Genomic DNA, 24,740 nt, shown 5'->3' with positions numbered 1-24,740 from the left:
GTAACTTTTGGGGGCTTCCATTTCTACGCAGTGCTTTGGCAAGGATCTGGAAGAGAGCACCACCACGGTGGCCCTCTTACTGTCATGACCGACTGGGGGACAGGTAGAGTGAACCCTAAGCTATCCCTAATAACACTCTCTCTGCCTACATGCCCATCCGCCCCAAACTGGCAGATCGACAACCACGGTGCCGGTCCCTTCCTGAGCTAAAGTGCATAAAGTGAGCATAGAAACAAATAATAATGAACACAGCCAAGAACAGATATAACGGGAAAACTACACACAAACAGGGCAGAATATAGTGTACTAACAAACAGTTCAGAAACCGGAATCCAGATAAACAGCAAATATGAATAAATGAACTAGACAAGGTATAGAATGGGTAAGCAGCAGAAACCACAAAATGCAGGTGATGAACAGGTGAACTGAATGTTAAACACTACACTGATCATGAACATAGAACACTGTTCACACTGGACTAAGATAACTAACATAAACAGATTAAGTTCAGAGGACACAAAATATATTCAAAATCAAACTCCACAAAGTGAAGGGACACAGGTCAGGATACTCAGTGTGAACACAGACAAAGATACAAGGCAAAAGCAGAACAGACATACAATAATCCTAAAAACTGACAAATGTACCACAGACTAAAATCTATAATAAACAGGACTATTAACCATGGTTAAAAGCTCAGAAATAACACAATATAAACCCAAGGTGCATGATGCATGGTCAGAATAGTTCAATCACCGGCAACCAGAGTGCAGCAGAGCTAGGGTTTTAACCTCTTAAGGACCCAGGACGTATGAGTACGTCCTGGGTCCCGGTCCTGTGATATAACGCGGGGTCACACGGTGACCCCGCATCATATCGCGGCGGGCCCGGTGTCATAGTGAAGCCGGGACCCGCCTCTAATAGCTCAAAGCTGAGCCAAACGGGCTAAAAGTGAAAGTAAAAAGTGACGGTTAGCTCAGGGAGCTGTTCGGGATCGCCGCGGTATAATCGCGGAATCCCGAACAGCTGTAGCACAGGAGGAAGGTCTCTTACCTTCCTTTCTGCAGTCCGATCGCCGATTGAATGCTTCAAGCCTGAGATCCAGGCTTGAGCATTCAATCACCGAAAACACTGATTGATTCATCTCCATAGGAATGGATCAATCAGTGTTAAAGATCAGTTAATGCAATGTTATAGCCCCCTATAGGAGCTATAATATTGCATTAAAAAAGTGTAAAAAAAATCATTAACCCTTTCAATTATCCCTTCCCCTAATAAAAGTTTGAATCACCCGGCATTTCCAAGAATAAAAAAAACACAGTGTAAATAAAAATAAAAATAAACATATGTGGTATCGCCACATGCGGAAATGTCCAAATTATAAAAATATACCGCTTTTTAAACCGCACGTTCAATGGCGTACGCGCAAAAAAATTCCAAAGTCCAAAATAGTGCATTTTTGATCACTTTTTATACCACAAAAAAGTGAATAAAAAGTGATTAAAAAGTCTGATCAGAACAAAAATGGTACCGCTAAAAACTTCAAATCACGGCGCAAAAAATTAGCCCTCATAGCACCCTGAACACAGAAAAATAAAAAAGTTATAGGGGTCAGAATATGACCATTTTAAACGTATAAATTTTCCTGCATGTATTCATGATTTTTTTCTGAAGTGATACAAACTCAAACCTATACAAGTAGGGTATCATTTTAACCGTATGGACCTACAGAATAAAGATATGGTATCATTTTTGCCGAAAAATATACTGCGTAAAAACGGAAGCCCCCCAAAACTTACAAAATAGTGTTTTTTCATAAATTTTGTCGCACATTTATTTTTTTTCCCGTTTCACCGTAGATTTTTGGGTAAAATGACTAATGTCATTACAAAGTAGAATTAGTGACGCAAAAAATAAGCCATCATATAGAATTTTAGGTGAAAATTTTAAAGAGTTATGATTTTTTAAAGTTAAGGAGGAAAAATTGAAAATGAAAAAATTGAAAAAGCCCGGGTCCTTAACCCCTTAACGACGCAGGACGTATATTAACGTCCTGCGCCGGCTCCCGCGATATGAAGCGGGATCGCGCCGCGATCCCGCATCATATCGCGTGGGTCCCGGCGCTAATCAACGGCCGGGACCCGCGGCTAATACCACACATCGCCGATCGCGGCGATGTGCGGTATTAACCCTTTAGAAGCGGCGGTCAAAGCTGACCGCCGCTTCTAAAGTGAAACTGAAAGTATCCCGGCTGCTCAGTCGGGCTGTTCGGGACCGCCGCGGTGAAATCGCGGCGTCCCGAACAGCTGATCGGACACCGGGAGGGCTCTTACCTGCCTCCTCGGTGTCCGATTGACGAATGACTGCTCCGTGCCTGAGATCCAGGCAGGAGCAGTCAAGCGTCGATAATGCTGATCACAGGCGTGTTAATACACGCCTGTGATCAGGATGAAAGATCAGTGTGTGCAGTGTTATAGGTCCCTATGGGACCTATAACACTGCAAAAAAAAAGTAAAAAAAAAGTGTTAATAAAGGTCATTTAACCCCTTCCCTAATAAAAGTTTGAATCACCCCCCTTTTCCCATAAGAAAAATAAAACAGTGTAAAAAAAAAAAAAAATAAACATATGTGGTATCGCCGCGTGCGTAAATGTCCGAACTATAAAAATATATCATTAATTAAGCCGTATGGTCAATGGCGTCCGCGCAAAAAAATTCCAATGTCCAAAAAAGCGTATTTTGGTAACTTTTTATAACATTAAAAAATGAATAAAAAGTGATCAAAAAGTCAGATCAAAACAAAAATCATACCAATAAAAACTTCAGATCACGGCGCAAAAAATGAGTCCTCATACCGCCCCGTACGTGGAAAAATAAAAAAGTTATAGGGGTCAGAAGATGACATTTTTAAACGTATAAATTTTCCTGCATGTAGTTATGATTTTTTCCAGAAGTGCGACAAAATCAAATCTATATAAGTAGGGGATCATTTTAACCGTATGGACCTACAGAATAATGATAAGGTGTAATTTTTACCGAAATATGCACTGCGTAGAAACGGAAGCCCCCAAAAGTTCCAAAATGGCATTTTTTTTTCGATTTTGTCGCACAATGATTTTTTTTTCCGTTTCGCCGTGCATTTTTGGGTAAAATGACTAATGTCACTGCAAAGTAGAATTGGCGACGCAAAAAATAAGCCATAATATGGATTTTTAGGTGGAAAATTGAAAGGGTTATGATTTTTTAAAGGTAAGGAGGGAAAAACGAAAGTGCAAAAACGGAAAAACCCTGAGTCCTTAAGGGGTTAAGGGGTTAAAGTCACACCTGAGCTACAATAGGATGAGAACCTTAACTCTTCCAAGGCCAGGAAGAATTAGAACAGGAATTGCCCAGACATAAAAACAATGTCTGTACAGACCCCAGGACATAAAAACAAATACAAATATATGGACATGAAACTTACTCTCACAGTATACAAACTCTAATTAAAAGCCTTAAGATTCCCAAGCTCAGAATCTTTTCCATCCTATGCTGCCCACAGATAAGGTAGTGCAGCAGTCCTTACAGATCCACTTTACAATTTATGTCCTGCTCTAAATAATGCCTATTTATTAGGTCCTTTTTGACTATTATATTACTAATCTCTCATTAGTTACTGCATTTGCATAGTTTATTTTTGGCATCTAAAGATATCTCAGCACTGTGTCAAAATATATTAAAACATACTGCACACAAATAGTTCTTCATAAGATGTATTACATTTTCTTGTTTATCTTCCTTGGCAGGGCCTTTTTAACAAAACCTTTGGGATCACATACTTCTTAGCAGCAAGAAACATGACATAATGAAGCAACAAATTAAGACAACAAAGCTCTTAATGGATCAGAGTAGTAGTTTCCATAGAAGCTTTAATTGTATATCAGAAATGCTTGAATATCTGTCAATGTAAAACTTTTCAATAAATACATAGATCAAGCTTTTATCATGGAAGTTTTAGCAGGACATGTATATGTATGTTTTTTCACAATATGCAGGTGCTTGCTGCTGAGACAGATACTAGCGATAACATTTCACATTCTGAATTATCATTTTGAACTTGTGTGAATTTAAATGACCAAATCTATCTATATCTACATTCTGGTTTGGACAGAGGCAGTTATGTGTTACTATACTCTTTGGCTATACAGTAATTCCTAGAGGTATTTTAGTACTGTGAGCCTTAGGTAGGACTCGTGAAAGACAACTACTATAAAAAAAAGTAAAGCTCTGTTGTCTAGTTACTGTTACAAAATGTTCTGATGCACGCAGGCGCCAAAACTTAGTGTGAGTTAGACATTGCCATATTACTACAAAGACCGAGATATTATCTTTAAGTTCAAGTTACCATATCTCTGCATGGATGTTAAGCATTAAAGAGGTATTTCAAGATTTTTTTTTATTTGACTATGCTACAGAGGCCATAAAATGAGCGTAGCTCATAATATAGTGCATGACCCTGTGTTTGATAACTGGTATCTCAATTTGTATGTGATCTTTGCCCCAATGTTCATTTTAAGTAGCATACAAGTGAGTGTTGTCTCAGGTTTTCCCAGGATGCAGTGCGGCCCAAGACATTACATCACTAGTCAGGTGTTGAAAAGAAGCCTGTCTGCACTTCAATGGGTGGAGTGACCGCTGGGTGGGAAGGAGATCATTCTTTCCAGGGCTACAGGAAATTGTAGTTTCATGAACAGCACACATAGCTCAGATGTGCTGCAAAGGGTGAGGTGACTGATGTGTGGGAGGGAGAAAAGTAAACTCACACTTACAAACAAGGGATCCTAGGACTTGTAGCTGAAGGGAGAAAAATTCCTATAGAAATTAGCCATTTCACAAAAAGAAAGCAGCAGAGTTATAGTGGACTCACAACACAGCCATTTAGCCAGAAGACAAGCACAGATCCTTCCTAAGCATGTCCATTACTATCTGGCAGGTAAGTACTAAAATCACCTTATGGTGGATAAACCCTTTAACCCTTTAAGGACACAGACCATTTTGGCCTTGACCCCTTAACGACGCAGGACGTAACATGAAACATGTTTGGTCAATTAGAAAAAAAAACATATCATGAGGTGGCATCTTTACTTAAAAGTCCAAATGTGTTCTCATCTGAGACATTCAGATATTTGGTTTTTTTTTATGTAATTTTGTTCTTGTCTGACTTATGGCACATGACACAGTAGTGGAATACACTTTGTAGGTGATAAGAGGATCATATTTTAATTCACATATTTTATTTCAAATCTAAGAAGTGTTAATTCACATCTAACTAGTTGAGATGTGTGGCCAACAATTTGCAGGTTGCGGGAGCACTCTAATAGGCTAACCACAAATTGAAAATGGCAATTTCTGAAGGATTTAACATCAAAATCATCTCTTGAAGTTTGAGATAAAATTACTTTAATTGTAAAACCTTTCTCAGGCAGACCATGTGTCACCTCTTTCTCAGGCAGATCATGTGTTATCTTAAAAGCAGGGACCCTTATCCCCGGTGTTAAACAATGACATGATTAGAGCTATGCTGGCCACCATAGGAGCACAGGATATAAGTAAAAAGGATGCTAATAACTCTTTATCTATTTTTATTTCCATTGTCTCCAGGGCCATGAGTATGTTTTCAAATCAACTGGTGCCAGAAAGTTACACAGATTTGTAAATTATTTCTATTTAAAAATCTTAATCCTTCCAGTACTTATCAGCTGCTATATGCTCCAGAGGAAGTTGTGTAGCTCATTTGAGCACAGTGCTCTCTGCTGACACCTTTGTCCATGTCAGGAACTGTCCAGAGTAGGAGAAAATCCCCATAGCAAACCTCTCCTCTTCTGGACAGTTCCTGACACAGACAGAGGTGTCAGCAGAGAGCACTGTGGTCAGACTGGAAAGAGCTACACAACTTTCTCTGCAGCATACAGCAGCTGATAAGTACTGGAAGACTTAAGATTTTTAAATAGAAGTAATTTAGAAATCTGTTTAACTTTCTATTACTAGTTGATTTGAAAACTTTTTTTTCCCACTGGAGTAACCTTTTAAAGTTTGAAAGCAACAGTAAAAAAATTATTAAAAAGTTTTAAGAGAAACATATGAAGGAATAACTTTATTATATGATACATTTTTAATTTATTTAAACATTTATGTAGGATGTATGTACAAATTTTAGAAGTTTTATTCTTAACCTACTTACTTTCGGCCTTGTTATCATATCCCAGATACTAAGTTATTTTTTATTTAAAAGTACTGTTGTGCACATATATGATGGTCCCCTGATAAAAGAGTCAGTATAACTCTAAAATGTCCTTCTTTGGAAAGTAAAGGAGCACATTTCTATGAACCAGAACAGAATGTACCTTTTGTAGGCATTATGGGGGAAATTTATCATGGACTGCGGCAGGGTTTTTGGTTTTAAAGGATTGCAGATTTTTCTGCAAGCCCTATTCTGCACAAAATTTTGTGATTTAGTACAAAATTCTGCTGTGTTCGCCAAATAGGCATAATGTGGACAAGACAATTTGAAAATGGGCTTAGAGCTAGAACAGATTTCCAAGCATGATAGCATGAGCCTCCTAATAAATTGGTTGACTCTGAAGCTGACAAGATTTTACTTAAAGAGGTGGTCTGAGTTAAATAAACTTAGCAACAATCCATAGGATAGGGGGTAAGTGTAAGATTGCAGGGTTCTGATCAGTGGGACCCCTTGTACTCTCTACTATGGGGCCCTGATTCCTTTATTTTGTACAGAGCAGCTTTCTGGAGATCATAAGGGTTGGGGTCCCAGAAGTTGGACCGCCACAATCCTACACATAGAAGAAAAGTTACCGTATTTATTGGCATATACCACGCACTGGCGCATAATACAAACTCCAATTTTAACAGGGAAATTTAAGTTAAACAAAATAAATGTAAAATAAATGACTTGGACTAAATGCCACATCATCCCCTCAACTTTGATTTCCCCTGCACCTCAGTTTGGTCCCGTCTCCCCAGTGCCACATCATTCCTCCCCTTTTATCAGCCCCTGTGCCACATTTACCCCCCCTCATCGCCCCCCCATGTCTTATCATCCCCCCCTCATCATTTCCCCCTGTCATAGACTACCAGGCATGCAGACATGTACCCTATCGCTGCCATAGACCACTAGCCATACATACATTACCCCTTTAGTGCCTCATCCCCTTCATCATTTCCCCCTTTCTCATCATCCCCCCATCCTGTCTCATCATTCCCCTCATCATTCCCCCCCTCATTGTGCCTCCCATGCCATTCATCCCTGCCTCATCATTCCCACCCCCGTCCTCATCATTCCCCCTTTTCCCCTGCTTTTTATAGTTTTTTTCTATTTTCCTTACCAGGCTGCGCTTCTTCAGGTCAGGTTAGGCAGCAGGTCTTGCGGGCTGCATGGTCAGGGAAGCAGATGAGTCACGTCCTCTGCCGTCTTCTCTGCATGGCATCAGGGATGTCACTTTTCATTTCCTGCAGTCATCGCTGGTCACTATTCTAAAGTGGCCGCAGCAGAGCTGCTGAACTTAAGCACACTGACCGGCTGCAGGAAATAAAAAGTGATGTCCCTGATGCCATGCAGAGAAGCCAGCAGAGGACGTCACTCATCTGCTTCCCTGACCATGCAGCCCGCAAGACCTGCCGCCTGACCTGCCGAAGCGCAGCACGGTAAGGAAAATTAAAAAAAAACAATAAAAAGCAGGGGAAAAGGGAGAATGATGAGGCAGGGGGTGAGGTAAGGAAAATAAAAAGCAGAGTGGGGAGAAGTCTGAGCCCGCAGGAGCCGCCGCTGGTCACTGGTTTAAAGTGGCTGCGGCCGAGCTGCTGATCCTTAACAAGCAGCTGCCACTGCGGCCACTTTAAATCAGTGATGACCAGAACATTTATCGGCTTATAACATGCAGGCCGGCTTTTGCCTTAAATTTAAAAAATGGATGCTATATAGACATGTGCAAAAGAAAAATGTTCGTATTTTTTTCGTTTCGTTTTTTTTATAAAATTTTTGGTTCAGCAATATTTTCAGTTTTGATTTTCAGATACATTCGGTATTCAGGTGTCCAAGTTTCATTTTTTTTCAGATACATTCGGTATTCGGGTGTCCGGTGGGTTAATTTTTTCGGATACATTCGGTATTCGGGTGTCTGGGGGCTAATTTTTTCGGATACATTCAGTATTCGGGTGTCTGGGTTTGATTTTATTCGTATACATTCATATTCGGGTGGGTTTGATTTTTCGTATACATTCGGTATTCGGGTACATTCGGGTAAATCTTTTTTAAGCAGGGGACCATTATCGGGAGTGTGTGCAGGAAAAGAGGGCAGCCACAGAGATCGGAACATTGGAAGTCAGGTGAGATAATATAATTTTATGTGATTTATATTAATACATAATGTAATGTTGAATGAATGAATGAGTAAATGAATGAATGAATGCTGTATGAATGATTGATGTGTTTGATCGATGTGTTTGAATGTCGGGTGATTTATGTATAACATGATGTTATACATAAATCACCCGACAATCAAACGCATCGATCAAACTGTTGCAAAACTACTACACCCACCCAGCATGCGGCTGTCTGGCCATGGTGGGAGTTGTAGTTTTGCAACAGCTGAAGGCACACTTTGGCAAACACACGCATTTGAGCAATGCTTTTTAACCCCTTAAGGACTCAGCCCATTTTGGCCTTAAGGACTCAGACAATTTAATTTTTAAGTTTTCATTTTTTCCTCCTCGCCTTCTAAAAATCATAACTCTTTTATATTTTCATCCACAGACTAGTATGAGGGCTTGTTTTTTGCGCGACCAGTTGTCCTTTGTAATGACATAACTCATTATATCATAAAATGTATGGCGCAACCAAAAAACACTATTTTTGTGGGGAAATTAAAACGAAAAACGCAATTTTGCTAATTTTGGAAGGTTTTGTTTTCACGCCGTACAATTTATGGTAAAAATGACGTGTGTTCTTTATTCTGAGGGTCAATACGATTAAAATGATACCCATTATTATATACTTTTATATTATTGTTGCGCTTAAAAAAAATCACAAACTTTTTAACCAAATTAGTACGTTTATAATCCCTTTATTTTGATGACCTCTAACTTTTTTATTTTTCTGTATAAGTGGCGGTATGGGGGCTCATTTTTTGCGCCATGATCTGTACTTTTTTTTGATACCACATTTGCATATAAAAAACTTTTAATACATTTTTTATAATTTTTTTTTAATAAAATGTATTAAAAAAGTAGGAATTTTGGACTTTTTTTTATTTTTTTTCGTTCACGCCGTTCACCGTATGGGATCATTAACATTTTATTTTAATAGTTCGGACATTTACGCACGCGGCGATACCAAATATGTCTATAAAAAATGTTTTTTACGCTTTTTGGGGGTAAAATAGGAAAAAACGGACGTTTTACTTTTTTATTGGGGGAGGGGATTTTTCACTTTTTTTTTACTTTTACTTTTACATTTTTTTACATTTTTTTTTACACTTGAATAGTCCCCATAGGGGACTATTCATAGCAATACCATGATTGCTAATACTGATCTGTTCTATGTATAGGACATAGAACAGATCAGTATTATCGGTCATCTTCTGCTCTGGTCTGCTCGATCACAGACCAGAGCAGGAGACGCCGGGAGCCGCACGGAGGAAGGAGAGGGGACCTCCGTGCAGCGTTATGAATGATCGGATCCCCACAGCAGCGCTGCGGGCGATCCGATCGTTCATTTAAATCGCGAACCGCCGCAGATGCCGGGATCTGTATTGATCCCGGCACCTGAGGGGTTAATGGCTGACGCCCGCGAGATCGCGGGCGTCGGCCATTGCCGGCGGGTCCCTGGCTGCGATTAGCAGCCGGGATCAGCCGCGCATGACACGGGCATCGCTCCGATGCCCGCGGTTATGCTTAGGACGTAAATGTACGTCCTGGTGCGTTAAGTACCACCTCACCAGGACGTACATTTACGTCCTGCGTCCTTAAGGGGTTAATTCATTTTCAAATTCCGCTGGCTTTTGTCAGAAATGGGTTACCAGGTCAATGACATGCATAGTAATTACAGTGGGAACATTTTTCATTCATAAAACCACAGACTTAATTGGATAATTGCAGTGTAGAATGTTTGGTGTCCTAAGCGTTCTACACGGCAATTATCCAATTAAGCCTGCAGTTTTATGAATGAAAAATGTTCCCACGGCAACTACTATGCAAGTCATTGACCTCAATCACCCGACAATCAAACACATCAATCATTCATACAGCATTCATTCATTCACTCATTCATTCAACATTACATTATGTATTAATAAATTATTAATACATACAGAAATGTTGAATGAATGAGTAAATGAATGAATGAATGCTGTATGAATGATTGATGTGTTTGATTGTCGGGTGATTTATGTATAACATTATGTTATACATAAATCACCCGACAATCAAACGCATCGATCAAACTGTTGCAAAACTACAACACCCACCCAGCATGCGGCTGTCTGGCCATGGTGTGAGTTGTAGTTTTGCAACAGCTGGAGGCCTACTTTGGCAAACACACGCATTTGCGCAATGCTTTTTAATTCATTTTCAAATTCTGCTGGCTTTTGTCAGAAATGGGTTACCAGGTCAATGACATGCATAGTAATTGCAGTGGGAACATTTTTCATTCATAAAACCACAGACTTAATTGGATAATTGCAGTGTAGAATGTTTGGTGTCCTAAGCGTTCTACACGGCAATTATCCAATTAAGCCTGCAGTTTTCCCACGGCAACTACTATGCAAGTCATTGACCTCAATCACCCGACAATCAAACACATCAATCATTCATACAGCATTCATTCATTCACTCATTCATTCATTAAACATTACATTATGTATTAATAAATTATTAATACATACAGAAATGTTGAATGAATGAGTGAATAAATGAATGCTGTATGAATGATTGAAGTGTTTGATCGATGTGTTTGATTGTCGGGTGATTGAGGTCAATGACATGCATAGTAATTGCCGTGGGAACATTTTTCATTCATAAAACCGCAGACTTAATTGGATAATTGCAGTGTAGAATGTTTGGTGTCCTAAGCGTTCTACATGGCAATTATCCAATTAAGCCTGCAGTTTTATGAATGAAAAATGTTCCCACGGCAATTACTATGCATGTCATTGACCTGGTAACCCATTTCTGACAAAAGCCAGCGGAATTTGAAAATAAATTAAAAAGCATTGCGCGAATGCGTGTGTTAGCCAAAGTGTGCCTTCAGCTGTTGCAAAACTACAACTCCCAGCATGCCCAGACCGCCGCATGCTGGGTGGGTGTTGTAGTTTTGCAACAGCTGGAGGCACCCTAGTAACAGTAAAACAATAACTAATAATCAGAAACAGTGTAGCGCAAGGAACAATAAAAAAAATTGAAAAAATTCTTTACTTTCTTTTTTTACCACATGCATTTGGTAAATAATTAATGCATTTGTTATGTTGCTATTCGTTTTATCGTTGCTATTCGGAAATATTCGAAAAATGTTTTCGTGCATTCGGAACGGCCCGAATGCACGAAAACGGCAAAATTCGGTAAATTTGACATTCGTGCCGAACCGAATTGCACATGTCTAATGCTATATGCCGATAAATATGGTAATAAACACAAAAAAGTTATGCTGTTTTTAATTTAAAAAAACACTGTGTAAAAGCAGCCTTAATTAAGAAGACAAACTTTTTTAAGCTGTAAATGACTTAACGTGTCAATTGTGATGAGTGCTACTGTAATGTCAACATGGTACCACATTTCACACTATGAACTCAAGAGCAATAATTAAGCAGTCAAGTTTCAGGTGTTTTTTTTGTATGTTTCTCATTAAGGGTTTCTAGAAAAAGAAATGAATAATGTGTCAGAAAATTATTCCATTTTTTTTTCTACATGAATGTGGTCAGCCAGACCTCACTATCCCATTAGGCTGAGTGTTATAGTCCTTGTTATTACAATTCTACAGCATATGTAAAGTACACAGCCTTCTTAGCAAAGGTTACTATATAGTTTTTAGTTAAAGGGGTACTTCGGTGGAACTTTTTTTTTTTTTTAAATCAACTGGTGCCAGAAAGTTAAACAGATTTGTAAATGACTTCTATTAAAAAAATTCTTAATTCTTCCAGTACTTATCAGCTGCCGTATACTACAGAGGAACATGTCAGGAACTGTCTAGAGCAGGAAAGGTTTACTATGGGAATTTGCTCCTACTCTGGACAGTTCCTAAAATGGACAGGGGTGCCAGCAGAGAGAACTGTGGTCAGACAGAAAATAAATTCAAAAAGAAAAGAACTTCCTGTGAAGCATACAGAAGCTCAAAGGAAAACTGTCAGATATTTTCTCCCTCACTATCCACACTACTGGTGGATAGTGCGGGAGGCGCTGATTAAAACGAGCCCTACCTTGCCCGGATCCGCCTGGCCATTCATCCGCAATTGTAGTTTTAATCTATGTGTATATCTTGCTGTAACTGGCACGGGCGGGGCTTCTGCAGGTTAACTGGCACTGACGTCTGCGCCGTTAATGAATATTCATCTCCCCTCCCTTCAGTTAGGAGCGGCGAAGAGAGGCAGAACTGGAGGGAGGGGGGATGAATATTCATAAGCGGCGCTGATGTCAGTGTCAGTTAAGCGCCGAAGCCCCGCCCATGCCAGTTGCAGCAAGATATACACATAGATTAAAAATACAATTGCAGGCGAATGGCCGGGCGGATCCAGGCAAGGTAGGGCTTGTTTTAATCAGCGTCTCCCACACTATCCACCAGTAGTGTGGATAGTGTGGGAGAAAATATCTGACAGTTTTCCTTTAAGTACTGGAAGGGTTAAGATTTTTAAATAGAAGGTTTTTTTTTCCAACGGAGTACCCCTTTAAGTACTAGTACCTGCCCATGTATCGGATAGATCTTATGTGCATGGATAGCAAAGAAAATGAAAAATAAAGGGGGAGATAATCAAAAACTGGCAAATTCTTAGAAAGTGCAAACTTAGAATTAGCAGGTGCACACGACTTTTGACAGTGGCTTAGGCTGTTTGAAAAACCTGGCACATTTTATATTTTCACTGTTTTTGCTTTTGTTTTTTCCTCCTTACCTTTTAAAAATCATTACACTTTCAGTTTTCCACCTACAGACCCATACGAGGGCTTGTTTTATGCACTACCAATTTTACTTTGTAATGACATCAGTCATTTTACCAAAAAATCTATGCCAAAACCAAAAGAAAAATATTTGTGGGACAAAATTGAAAAAAACAAAACGCCACTTTGTAAATTTGGGGGGCTTCCGTTTCTATGCAGTACACATTTTGGTAAAAATTACACCTTATGTTTATTCTGTAGGTCCATATGATTAAAATGATACCCAACTTATATAGGTTTGATTTTGTTTTACTATTGTGAAAAAATTATAACTTTTTACACGAAAATTTTTGGGTTTAAAAATGTTCTCTTCTGACTCCTATAACTTTTTTATTTTTCTGCATATGGGGCGCTTTGAGGGCTCATATTTTGCACTGTGATCTGAAGTTTTTATTGGTACCATATTTCTTTTGATAAGACTTCTTGATGTCTTTTTTATATATTTTTTAGGGTATACAAAGCGACTAAAAATACGCAACTTTGGACTTTGGAATTTTTTTTTTACGTGTATGCCATTGACTGTGTGGTTTAATTAACATATTTTTATAGTTCGGACATTTATGCACCTGGTGATATAACATATGTTTATATATTTTTTTGTTTACGTATATATTTATTTTTTTTAATGGGAAAAAGGGGGGGGTGATTCATACTTTTATTAGGGAAAGGGTTAAATCCTATTTATTAACTTTTTTTTTTTACACATTTATAGTCCCCATAGGGGACTATATCATGCAATCTTCCGATTGCATACACTGTTCAATGATATGCCATAGCATAGCATTGATCGGTGTTATCAGTGCTCTGGATCCCAGGCATGGAGCAATAGAGCGACGATTGAACGCTGAAGAGGACAGCGCGGTTTTACAGTGGTGGTCCTGATCAGCTGCACTGAGCTGCCCGGGATGCTTTTTTTTTTTTTTCATTTTAGACGTGGCGATCAACCGCGAACGCTGAAGTCCGGCATTAGCCACGAGTTCCAGCCATTGATAGCTGCCGGGACCGACCCACTATGATGCGGGGTGAGCTCGTGACCCCACCTCATAGAAGGGGAGCTGACACAGGGCGTACAGATACAGATGCATTTTAAGTCACATCCCTTTACACCAAAGCCACATCTAATTTTTTAAGGTGCGAGCCTGGCATACAAAATGTGAAGTTTGTGCATCATTATTTATGTGGAACAGATGACAAAAGACTTTCTAATTGTGCTGCACAATACAAAAAAAAAAAAACATGAAACATTGCTAAGGCTGGGTTCACATATGTCCGGCATAGGTGAACCCAGCCTAGATCTCAATGCAACTGATGCCATAACTGCTGACAACATGCATCAGTTGTATGGCATCCAGGCTCCATTGTTTCTGGACACCGGACAGTTGTAAGGTGTCCGGGGTGTCCAACCATTTGGCGTCAAAACTGAGACACTGGATGATTGTGAACTGTCCCATTCAAATGCATGGGATCAGTTCTAGCATCAGGCGTGTACCAGAGGAAAACTATGCCGGACGCCAGACATATGTGAACCCAGCCGTACTGAGCCATGAAAAAATAAATAGGCTACATTGTTTGTTACTGGACTAATAAATGCTACAACAATTTTGTGTAAATTCAGGTCAGGTCTTGGTCACTTGCACCTACCTTTTTTGGTAGTGTCTCGTTCATGCATATTTATGTATAGATATAGATTAAATGCATTTATTCCTTTGATGATAATGCTGCCCAACAGCTTTAGAGGCAATGCCAACATGTGCGCAGCAAAGAGATGTAGTTTAATAGCTCTAATTGGCAGCATTCATCAAAGAAATTCAGGCTGGTGCCAATAAGACAGCAGGCATTGGGCACATGTTGTTCTTCTAGTTGTGGAGTAGCAGCTAGGTAAACCAGGTGTGTTATGCCATCACAACATTTTTTTAAAATAAAATAATTATATGTTGGTGGAAGCTAACCGACCATAATAGGGGTTAAAGTACTAATCACTAGACAGTGTTTGCTGTCACTACTGAATGGTGTTTACAATGGCAATGCCTCCAGTAATTATTAGCGTGATCTAGTAAATATGTATTACCTGTCCCTTTTGTGTTTTTTGCCACTTTTCTTCTTCTTTTCTTTCCGCACTGGTGATGAACTATCACATCTAAAAAAAAGAACATTAGATACAGTTACATTTTGCAGGCTAATGATACCATGTGCTATTTGGTGACAATCCAGCACCCATCCCATTAATAATATATAAACATGAACATACAATATACAATGTAAGCAATTGCTTTTCTACAAACACAACAGCAAAAAGTATATTCAACAGCAAAAGAGGATAGAAAATAGATAATGGCCCTGAGTGTTGTGTAGTTTTCTTTGTGGGTTTTAATTCCCTACAACTTTTTCCCCACGGTATCTAAGGTTTTCCTAAAATTTACACTTTTCCCTACATTTTGCATTTTTTTACACATGCTCTGATCTGTCGGGTTTTCCTCAGCTCAAATCCACGACATCTTCTGTGGAAACCTTAGTAAATATGTTGGGATTTCTTTTTTCAGAAAATGTCAGGGCCACGCCCCCTTTTCAGTGGCACACACCTTTTCCGAGATGGCCACGCCCTTTTCCAGGCTCTCTCAGTTAAGTGGAGAGTTGGTTGTTGTTTTTTTTACTCTGGACCAAATTCTGTCGCAGACAGAATTTCTGACGTAATGCGCCAGAATCTGGCGCACAACCCGACAAATGATGTAGAGTTTACAATAGTAAATCAGGGCCAATATGATGACGTGGATCACATGAAAAAAAGTTGGGCCTGATGTAGGCACTTTATCATTTCTTCCATTCACCAGGTTGTAAACCAGGTTGTGACCAGTTCAACAAACTTGGCTCCCCTTCACCCTCACATTCCCAAGTGTCCTAAAAGGGGTACTCCCCTGGAAAACTTTTTTTTAAATCAGCTGGTGCCAGAGAATTAAACAGATTTGTAATTTACTTCTATTTAAAAATCTTAATCCTTCCAGTACTTATCAACTACTATATGCTCCATGGGAAATTTTTTTTTGTACTTCCTTGCTGTCTGACCACAGTGCTCTCTTCCATTTTAGGAACTGTCCGAAGCAGGATAGGTTTGATGTGGGGATTTGCTTCTACTCTGAACAGTTCCTAAAATGGACAGAGGTGTCAGCAGAGAGCACTGTGGTCAGACAGAAAGGAAATTAGCAGCTGATATTTCAGTATTTACAAAAGATTTTTAAATATAAGCAATTTACAAATCTTTTTAACTTTCTGGCACCAATTGATTCAAAATGTTTTTTTCCAGTGGAGTACCCCTTTAATCATCAGTTAAGGCAGGCCATGTGCTCTCAGCCCAACATCACTATTGCTCTATCTAAGGAAAAAAAAGTCAGGTGAGGATGATTTCCATTCCAATATACGCTCCCTTACAAAGTTGATATTGACAGCCTGGTCCAGCAATTGTAGAGAAGCAGCAAAAGATGGTCTGGATGTGGCTCAGTCAAAAACAGATGCAATGCAAGCCAAACTGACCTCATGTAAAACATCTGCGTTTTAATTGGACAGACTGTAGTAGGAAGTGATACAGGCATGTCACAGGAAAATCCTAGATCACACCCTGCAAGTAGATGACCTTGAGAACAGAGAATATAGCAACGAAATAACTTCACGACCCCCACCCCCCCCCCCCCCCCCCCCCCCGCGATCTCCCATTTGGCACCCCGGCAGACTGAACATTTATGTTCAGAACACCGGCTGTGCTAAGTCTTCGGGCGGCCATTGAGCCCCCCCCCCCATTAATTAATGTCTATGAGAGAGGGAGTGACAGCTGTGGGCGCTCATAATCAGGCAGATACCAGAGTTTGTTCCATGCAGCAGATTACTGGGGTGCTGAGGTGGGGATTGCGGGGGTCCCAGCAGCCGGACCTCACGCGATCAGACATCTTATCCCCTATCCTTTTAATAAGGAATAAGATGTTTAAGGCCAGAGTACCCCTTTAAGGGAAGGGCCTCAGCAGGCAAGTCGATGCAGTGTATCAGAGGGGACACTCATTAAAAATAATTAAAAAAGAGTGACTGAAGAAGACAATGGGAGATTTATCAAACTGTTTAGACCGTTTAAAATAGTCTACATTTGTCTCTCAGAAAGTCTTTTGGTTTAGAGCTTTTTTCTTCCCAACAAGCATAGTGGTCTATAATAGAGCACAAAATGCAGTGGTCATAATTTTATCAACTGTGACTTTTCCTGAAAAGTCACTAAAAAGTTGCATCGACGAAAACTAAGCCAAAACCTCAGACCATGTCGACCCAGGCAGTAATACAATCTAAATAGGTGACGGGAAGTTTGCGCACCAAATTTATGAAACAGCGTGCGACTCTTGATAAATTTGTTGCACTCTAGACCAAAACTCTAGAAAAGACACTTTTTTATTTTGTCCTTTTGAAATATAACATAACTTAAAATATCCCTTTAACTTCAATGTGATTCACTGTGAAACGTAAAAAAAGTCCACAGAGGGATAAATACTTCTCATAGGTGCAAAACAGTACAAGAGTTGAGGGATAAATCTGGCTTTGGAGAGCAATATTACAATTCATGACCATTTCTGCTATTAAAGGTAGTAAAACATAATTCATATATTATGTATCTCCATGCAGTTATGAGAATGCATAAAATTCTCTGAAAGCAAAGCAGCGCTATGTAGTGAACTTAAAAATACATATTTACACATTTCTTTTGTTAATCTTAAAGCATATCTCAGAGGTGCATCGCCATGTGCTCTGTGTAGTTCATCATGAAGAGATGTAGCTCAACCCAAGTGGTCGGATTGCTGAGACAGCTATATGACACCCAGTGTGTTCCCTACATGAGTCCTATTAATTCATTTAGGGCTCATGTACGAAACTTGTTGGCCATCGTATGGTTGCCTTCCGACCACCCAGAATGAGCTGTGTCTCTTTACGTAGAACTGTGCATGAAGAGTACGTGGATCTGCAACTCTGGAGTTACACTTTAGTTTAAGGTTACTTAAAATTCCTTACACCTGATATCTGGACTACAAGAAACAGTTAAAAACCTTGATCAGGTATACAAGGATATCCATATAATTTTGGGTTTACTGCTTCCCATTTTAAATGGTGCAATATATGGGAATTAATAATTTTTAAACCTAAAGCTCTATTCAGACATACATATTGTATAACCACTTGTCCATGGAATGAACTGTTAGTCTAGACCTGCCAGTGTTCCAGTCAGTAATTTTTGATGAAAGCAACAATGGAGTAGGGTTTGTTTAACCCCTTCATGACCCAGCCCATTTTCACCTTCAGGACCTGGGCATTTTTTGAAAATCTGACCACTGTCACTTTAAACATTAATAACTCTGGAATGCTTTTACTTATCATTCTGATTCCGAGATTGTTTTTTTAGTGACATATTCTACTTTATGTTATTGGTAAAATGTCACTGATATTTGCATCCTTTCTTGGTAAAAAATCTAAACATTTCATGAAAATTTAGAAAATTTAGCATTTTTCTAACTTTGAAAGTCTCTGCTTGAAAGGAAAATGGATATTCCAAATAAATTACATATTGATTCACATATACAATATGTCTACTTTGTGTTTGCATCAAAAAATTGACATGTTTTTACTTTTGGAAGACACCAGAGGGCTTCAAAGTTCCGCAGCAATTTTCCAATTTTTCTCAAGATTTTCAAAATCGTAATTTTTCAGGGCCCAGTTCAGGTTGGAAGTGGATTTTAAGGGTCTTAATATTAGAAATACCCCAAAAATGACCCCATTATAAAAACTGCACCCCCCAAAGTATTCAAAATGACATTCAGTAAGTGTTTTAACCCTTTAGGTGTTTCACAGGAATAGCAGCAAAGTGAAGGAGAAAATTCTAAATCTTCATTTTTTACACTCACATGTTCTTGTAGACCCAATTTTTGAATTTTTACAAGGGGTAAAAGGAGAGAAATCACCCTAAAATTTGTAACCCAATTTCTCTCGAGTAAGGAAATACCTCATATGCGTATGTAAAGTATTCGGCGGGCGCAGTAGAGGGCTCAGAAGGGAAGGAGCGACAATGGGATTTTGGAGAGTGAGTTTTTCTGAAAGGGTTTTTGGGGGGCATGTCCCATTTAGGAAGTCCCTATGGTGCCAGAACAGTGGACCCCCCCACATGTGTCCCCATTTTGGAAACTACACCCCTCATGGAATTTAATAAGGGGTGCAGTGAGCATTTACACCCCACTGGCGTTTGACAGATATTTGAAACAGTGGACTGTGCAAATCAAAAATTTTATTTTTCATTTTCACAGACCACTGTTCCAAAAATCTGTAATACACCAGTGGGGTGTAAATGCTCACTGTACCCCTTATTACATTCCGTGAGGGGTGTAGTTTCCAAAATGGGGTCACATATGGATATTTATTGTTTTGCGTTTGTCAGAACTGCTGTAACAATCAGCCACCCCTGTGCAAATCGCCTCAAATGTACATGGTGCACTCTCCCTTCTGGGCCTTGTTGTGCGCCCCCAGAGCACTTTGCGCCCACATATGGGGTATCTCCGTACTCGGGAGAAATTGCATTACAAATTTAGAGGGTCTTTTTTCCCTTTTACCTCTTGTGAAAATGAAAAGTATAGGGCAACACCAGCATGTCAGTGTAAAAAATTATTTTTTTTACACTAACATGCTGGTGTAGACCCCAACTTCACCTTTTCATAAGGGGTTAAAGAAGAAAAAAAAAATAAAAATTTGTAAGGCAATTTCTCCTGAGTACGGCGATACCCCATATGTGTCCCAAAACTGTTGCCCTGAAATACGACAGGGCTCCAAAGTGAGAGAGCGCCATGCGCATTTGAGGCCTGAATTAGGGATTTGCATAGGGGTGGACATAGGGGTATTCTATGCCAATGATTCCCAAACAGGGTGCCTCCAGCTGTTGCAAAACTCCCAGCATGCCTGGACAGTCAATGGCTGTCCGGCAATACTGGGAGTTATTTTGCAACAGCTGGAGGCTCCGTTTTGGAAACAGTAGCGTACCAGACATTTTTCATTTTTTTGGGGGAGGGGGGCTGTGTAGGGGTATGTGTATATGTAGTGTTTTTTACTTTTTATTTTAGGTTAGTGTTAGTGTAGTGTTTTTAGGGTACAGTCACATGGGCAGAGGTTCACAGCAAGTTTGCCGCTGGGAGTTTGAGCTGCAGCGCAAAATTTGCGCCATCTCAAACTTGCAGCACTCACTGTAAACCTCCGCCCATGTGAGTGTACCCTGTACATTCACATTGGGGGGAGGGGGCAAACATCCAGCTGTTGCAAACTCCGAGCATGCCCTTTGGCTGTCCGTGCATGCTGGGAGTTGTAGTTTTGCAACAGCTGGAGGAACACTGGTTTGGAAACACTAAGTTAAGTAATAAACTTTCAAGTGTTTTGCAACCAAACTTAGTGTTTCCAAACCAGTGTGCAAACCTTCAGCTGTTGCAATACTACAACTCCCAGCATGCATGGTCTGTCAGTGCATGCTGGGAGTTATAGTTTTGCAACAATTGCAACAGCTGGAGGCACTGAGGTAGGAAACGGACAATGTTTCCCCCACTAGTGTGCCTCCAGTTGTTGCAAAACTACAACTCCCAGCATGCCCAGACTGCCCAGGCATGCTGGAAGTTGTAGTTTGGCAAAATCTGAAGGATCAGATGTTGCCGCTCTACAACTTCCAGCATGCTTGGGCAGTCTGGGCATGCTGGGAGTTGTAGTTTTGCAACATCTGGAGGTCCACAGTTTGGAGACCACTGTATAATGGTCTCCAATCTGTGCTCTTCCAGATGTTAGAGAACTACAACTCCCAGCATGCCTGGACAGACTGAGCATGCTGGGAGTTGTAGTTTTGCAACATCTGGAAGAGCACAGATTGGAGACCATTATACAGTGGTCTCCAAACTGTGGACCTCCAGATGTTGCAAAACTACAACTCCCAGCATGCCCAGATAGCCAAAGGCTGTCTGGGCATGCTGGGAGTTGCAGTTTTGAAACTCCCAGAGGCAGCAGTGAGATCGCTTTACGGCGATCTCACTGCTGCCAATGAAGATGCCGCACTGCTGCTGGAAATGTATGTCATGGGTCGGGAACACCTTGCCACCCATGACGTACAGGTATGTCATAGGTCGGGGAGGGGTTAAAAATGTCTAAACTTTACTAAAGATAGTTTTCAATAGGTAGGAAAACTAACACATTTCAAAAAAGGTCCTCTGGGTTTCCTACTCATATATAAGAAAAGGCACATCATTCAAGGTGTTTGTGTGTGTGTGTGTGTGTGTGGGGGGGGGGGGGGGGGGGGTCGGAGTACATAGCTGCAGAGAAACCCTCCCCTGACAACTTAACCAGGTCCTGGTGGTTTTACCAAGTTTTTCAGAACAAATAATAAGGTTCCGTGACCCTACTTACTACACCTGTTTCACGCTGCCTGTAGTTTGGGCAGAATGAAACAGGTGATAGATTCCCTGTAGAGTGTTTTTTACTATGTATTTTGCAATTGTGTCTCTTGTTTCTTATTAACAAGCTTTGCAGGGGAAAGGAATAATTGCTTTTAATATTTTGCACTTGGATGTTTTCAAATTAATTCCAGTTGTCCTCTGATTTCTCGCACTTGTAGATCACAGTAATAACATTGCATGTCTGTTTTAGCCTTAAAAAATAATAACACTGATTCCCTCTGTCTAGATACACAGATCACTGGATCAAACCAAGTGTCAGAATATACATATGTTTTAAAGGGGTATTCCAGTGAAAAACAATGTTTTTCATATCAACTGGCTCCAGAAATTTAACCTCTTAAAGGGTAGCTCCCACCATCCTATTTTTATTTTTTTGCTAGCCTGTCCCCCCCCCCCCCCCCAACTACGGCACTAGCCCGTTCCCCCCCCGCCCCGCATACCCCGTTCCCTCATTACACTTGCAGTTACTGCAGAGTCCGGCAGCGGGCGTGCAGGGACAGCAGCGGCAACGAGGCGGCGGCGATGTGCGGGAGGAGTGGCCAATGCGCTCGCTCCCGCCTGTCTAATTGACAGGCAGGGAGCGAGTGCAGCCTAACTGAAAAAGGACTGATTGCCACTCCAAAATCAGTCCTTTTTAAGTAGCTGGTTTTTAAATGTAAATGAAACCTTTTTAATGAAAAAAATAATAATAAAAGTATATTAGAGATATGTTGTAGTACATAAGTACTACAACATATCAAAAAATAAAGTTGGTGACAGTGCCCATTTAAGGACCAAGCCCATTTTAACCTTAAGGACCAGAGCATTTTTTGCACATCTGACCACTGTCACTTTAAGCATTAATAACTCTGGGATGCTTTTACTTTTCATTCTGGTTCCGAGATAGTTCTTTCGTGACATATTCAACTTTATGTAAGTGGTAAATTCTCGTCAATACTTGCATCATTTCTTGATGAAAAATTTGAACATTTTGCATTCTTTTTACTTTGAAACTCACTGCTTATAAGGGAAATGGACACCCCATATAAATGATATATTGATTCAGGTGCCAGAACAGCAAAAAAAAAAAAAAAACACATGGCACACTATTGGGAAACTATGCACCTCAAGGAACGTAACAAGGGGTACAGTGAGCCTTAACATCCCACAGGTGTTTGACGACTTTTCGGTAAAGTAGGAAGTGTAAATGTTTTTTTTTTTTTACAAGAGGTAATAGAAGAAAATGTCTCCCAAAATTTGTAATCCCATTTCTTCCGAGTATGGAAATACCCCATGTGTGGACGTAAAGTGCTCTGCAGGCGGACTACAATGCTCAGAAGAGGAGTGCCATTGAGCTTTTTAAAAGCAAATTTTGCTGAAAAAAAACCCACATGGCACATTAATTTGGAAACTACACTCCTCAAGCACATAACAAGAGGTACAGTGAGCCTTTACACCCCACAGGTGTTTGACAAATTTCTGCTAAAGTTGGACGTGAAAATGAAAAATGTTATTATTTTCACAAAAATGCTGGTGTTACCCCAAATTTTTTCATTTTCACAAGGGCTAATAGGAGAAAAAGACTCCCAAAATTTGTAACCCCATTTCTTCTGAGTACAGAAATACCCCATATGTGGATATAAAGTGCTACAATGCTCAGAATAGAAGGAGCTCCATTGAGCTTTTGTAGAGAGAATTTGGTTGAAATAGAAGTCGGGGGCCATGTGTGTTTACAAAGACCTCGTGGTGCCAGAACAGTGGACCCCCCCCCCCCACTTGTGACCCCACTTTGTAAACTACACCCCTCCCAGAATTTGCAGTGAGCATTTACACCCAATGGCGTTTGACAGATCTTTGGAACAGTGGGCTTTGCAAATGAAAAATTCCAAAAATCTGTCAGACACCTGTGGGGTGTAAATTCTCACTGCACCCCTTATTACATTCCGTGAGGGGTGTAGTTTCCAAAATGGGTCACATGTGGGGGGAATCCACTGTTCTGGCACCATGGGGACTTTGTAAATACACATTCTCTCTCCAAAAGCCCAATGTCACTCCTTCTCTTCTGAGCATTGTAGTTCACCCGCAGAGCAATTTACATCCACATATGGGGTATTTCCATACTCAGAAGTAATGGTGCTACACATTTTGGGGGACATTTTTCCTATTTTCCCTTGTGAAAATGAAAAATGTAGGGTAACACCAGCATTTTAGTGAAAAAAAATAGTTTTTTCATTTTCACATCCAACTTTAACGAAAATTCGTCAAACACCTGTGGGGTGTTAAGGCTCACTATACCCCTTTTTACGTTCCGTGAGGGATATAGTTTCCAAAATGGGGTCACATGTGGGTATTTATTGTTTTGCGTCTATGTCAGAACCACACCAATTTAGACCTCAATTTTACATGGCGCGCTCTCATTTCTGAGCCCTGTTGTGCGCCCGCAGAGCACTTTGCGTCCACATACGGGGTATTTCCGTACTCAGGAGAAATTATGTTACAAATTTTTTTTTATTTTTATTCCTTTTACCGCTTGTGAAAATTAAAAGTATGGGGCAACTTTTAATTAGCCTCTGTCCCTTGAAAAAGTTGGCTTAGCCAACGAAACGTCGGGCAGCGGATGGCTATCTATATTTTAATAAGCAGCAACTAGTGTCCATTTGATAGATCAACGGCATCCTCATATTAGCATATGAGCAATACCATAGTGTCGTTTGGATGCATGCTTATCACAAAGACAACAAATAGCTGTGTTTTTAAACCAGTATATCAGAGCTCATATGTTTTAAATGATTTAATAAAATCGAGTTTTAGGGGGGGGTTTCTAGTTTAGGGCTAACCCCTTGGGGGGTGACCCCTAAAGGTTGTGTGAACCACGGTGGTGCACAGGGAGGGAAGGGAAGCCTGTGTGCGCATTGCGTGTATGTGTACACTGCGCACACAGCGTCCCCCTCCTCCCTGTGGCGCCTTTAGTCACAGGAGCGCAGGCCGGGATGGGGAGAAATGCAGGGGATGGTGTGCTGGCTGTTTACTTTTTTTAATTTTGTTTATTGCTCGTCAACTTCAGTAGGGTGAA

The 24,740-nt window shown here is 40.2% G+C and overlaps 1 protein-coding gene across 4 annotated transcripts in view; it reads right to left on the bottom strand.

Annotated features, from left to right (window-relative positions):
* The window catches only part of SRRM3 (serine/arginine repetitive matrix 3), a 462,774-nt gene that overhangs the window by 45,187 nt on the left and 392,847 nt on the right, over window positions 1-24,740 (bottom strand). For all 4 annotated transcript variants that reach the window (XM_056556785.1, XM_056556783.1, XM_056556784.1 and 1 more), the window contains one exon: window positions 15,265-15,333. In XM_056556785.1, coding sequence (XP_056412760.1) covers window positions 15,265-15,333 — 69 coding nt within the window. The remainder of the gene's footprint in view (window positions 1-15,264; window positions 15,334-24,740) is intronic.

The sequence above is a fragment of the Hyla sarda genome, chromosome 2 (genome assembly GCF_029499605.1).
Source record: "Hyla sarda isolate aHylSar1 chromosome 2, aHylSar1.hap1, whole genome shotgun sequence".
Taxonomy (NCBI): domain Eukaryota; kingdom Metazoa; phylum Chordata; class Amphibia; order Anura; family Hylidae; genus Hyla; species Hyla sarda.
This window is presented reverse-complemented; position numbering and strand designations above follow the sequence as displayed.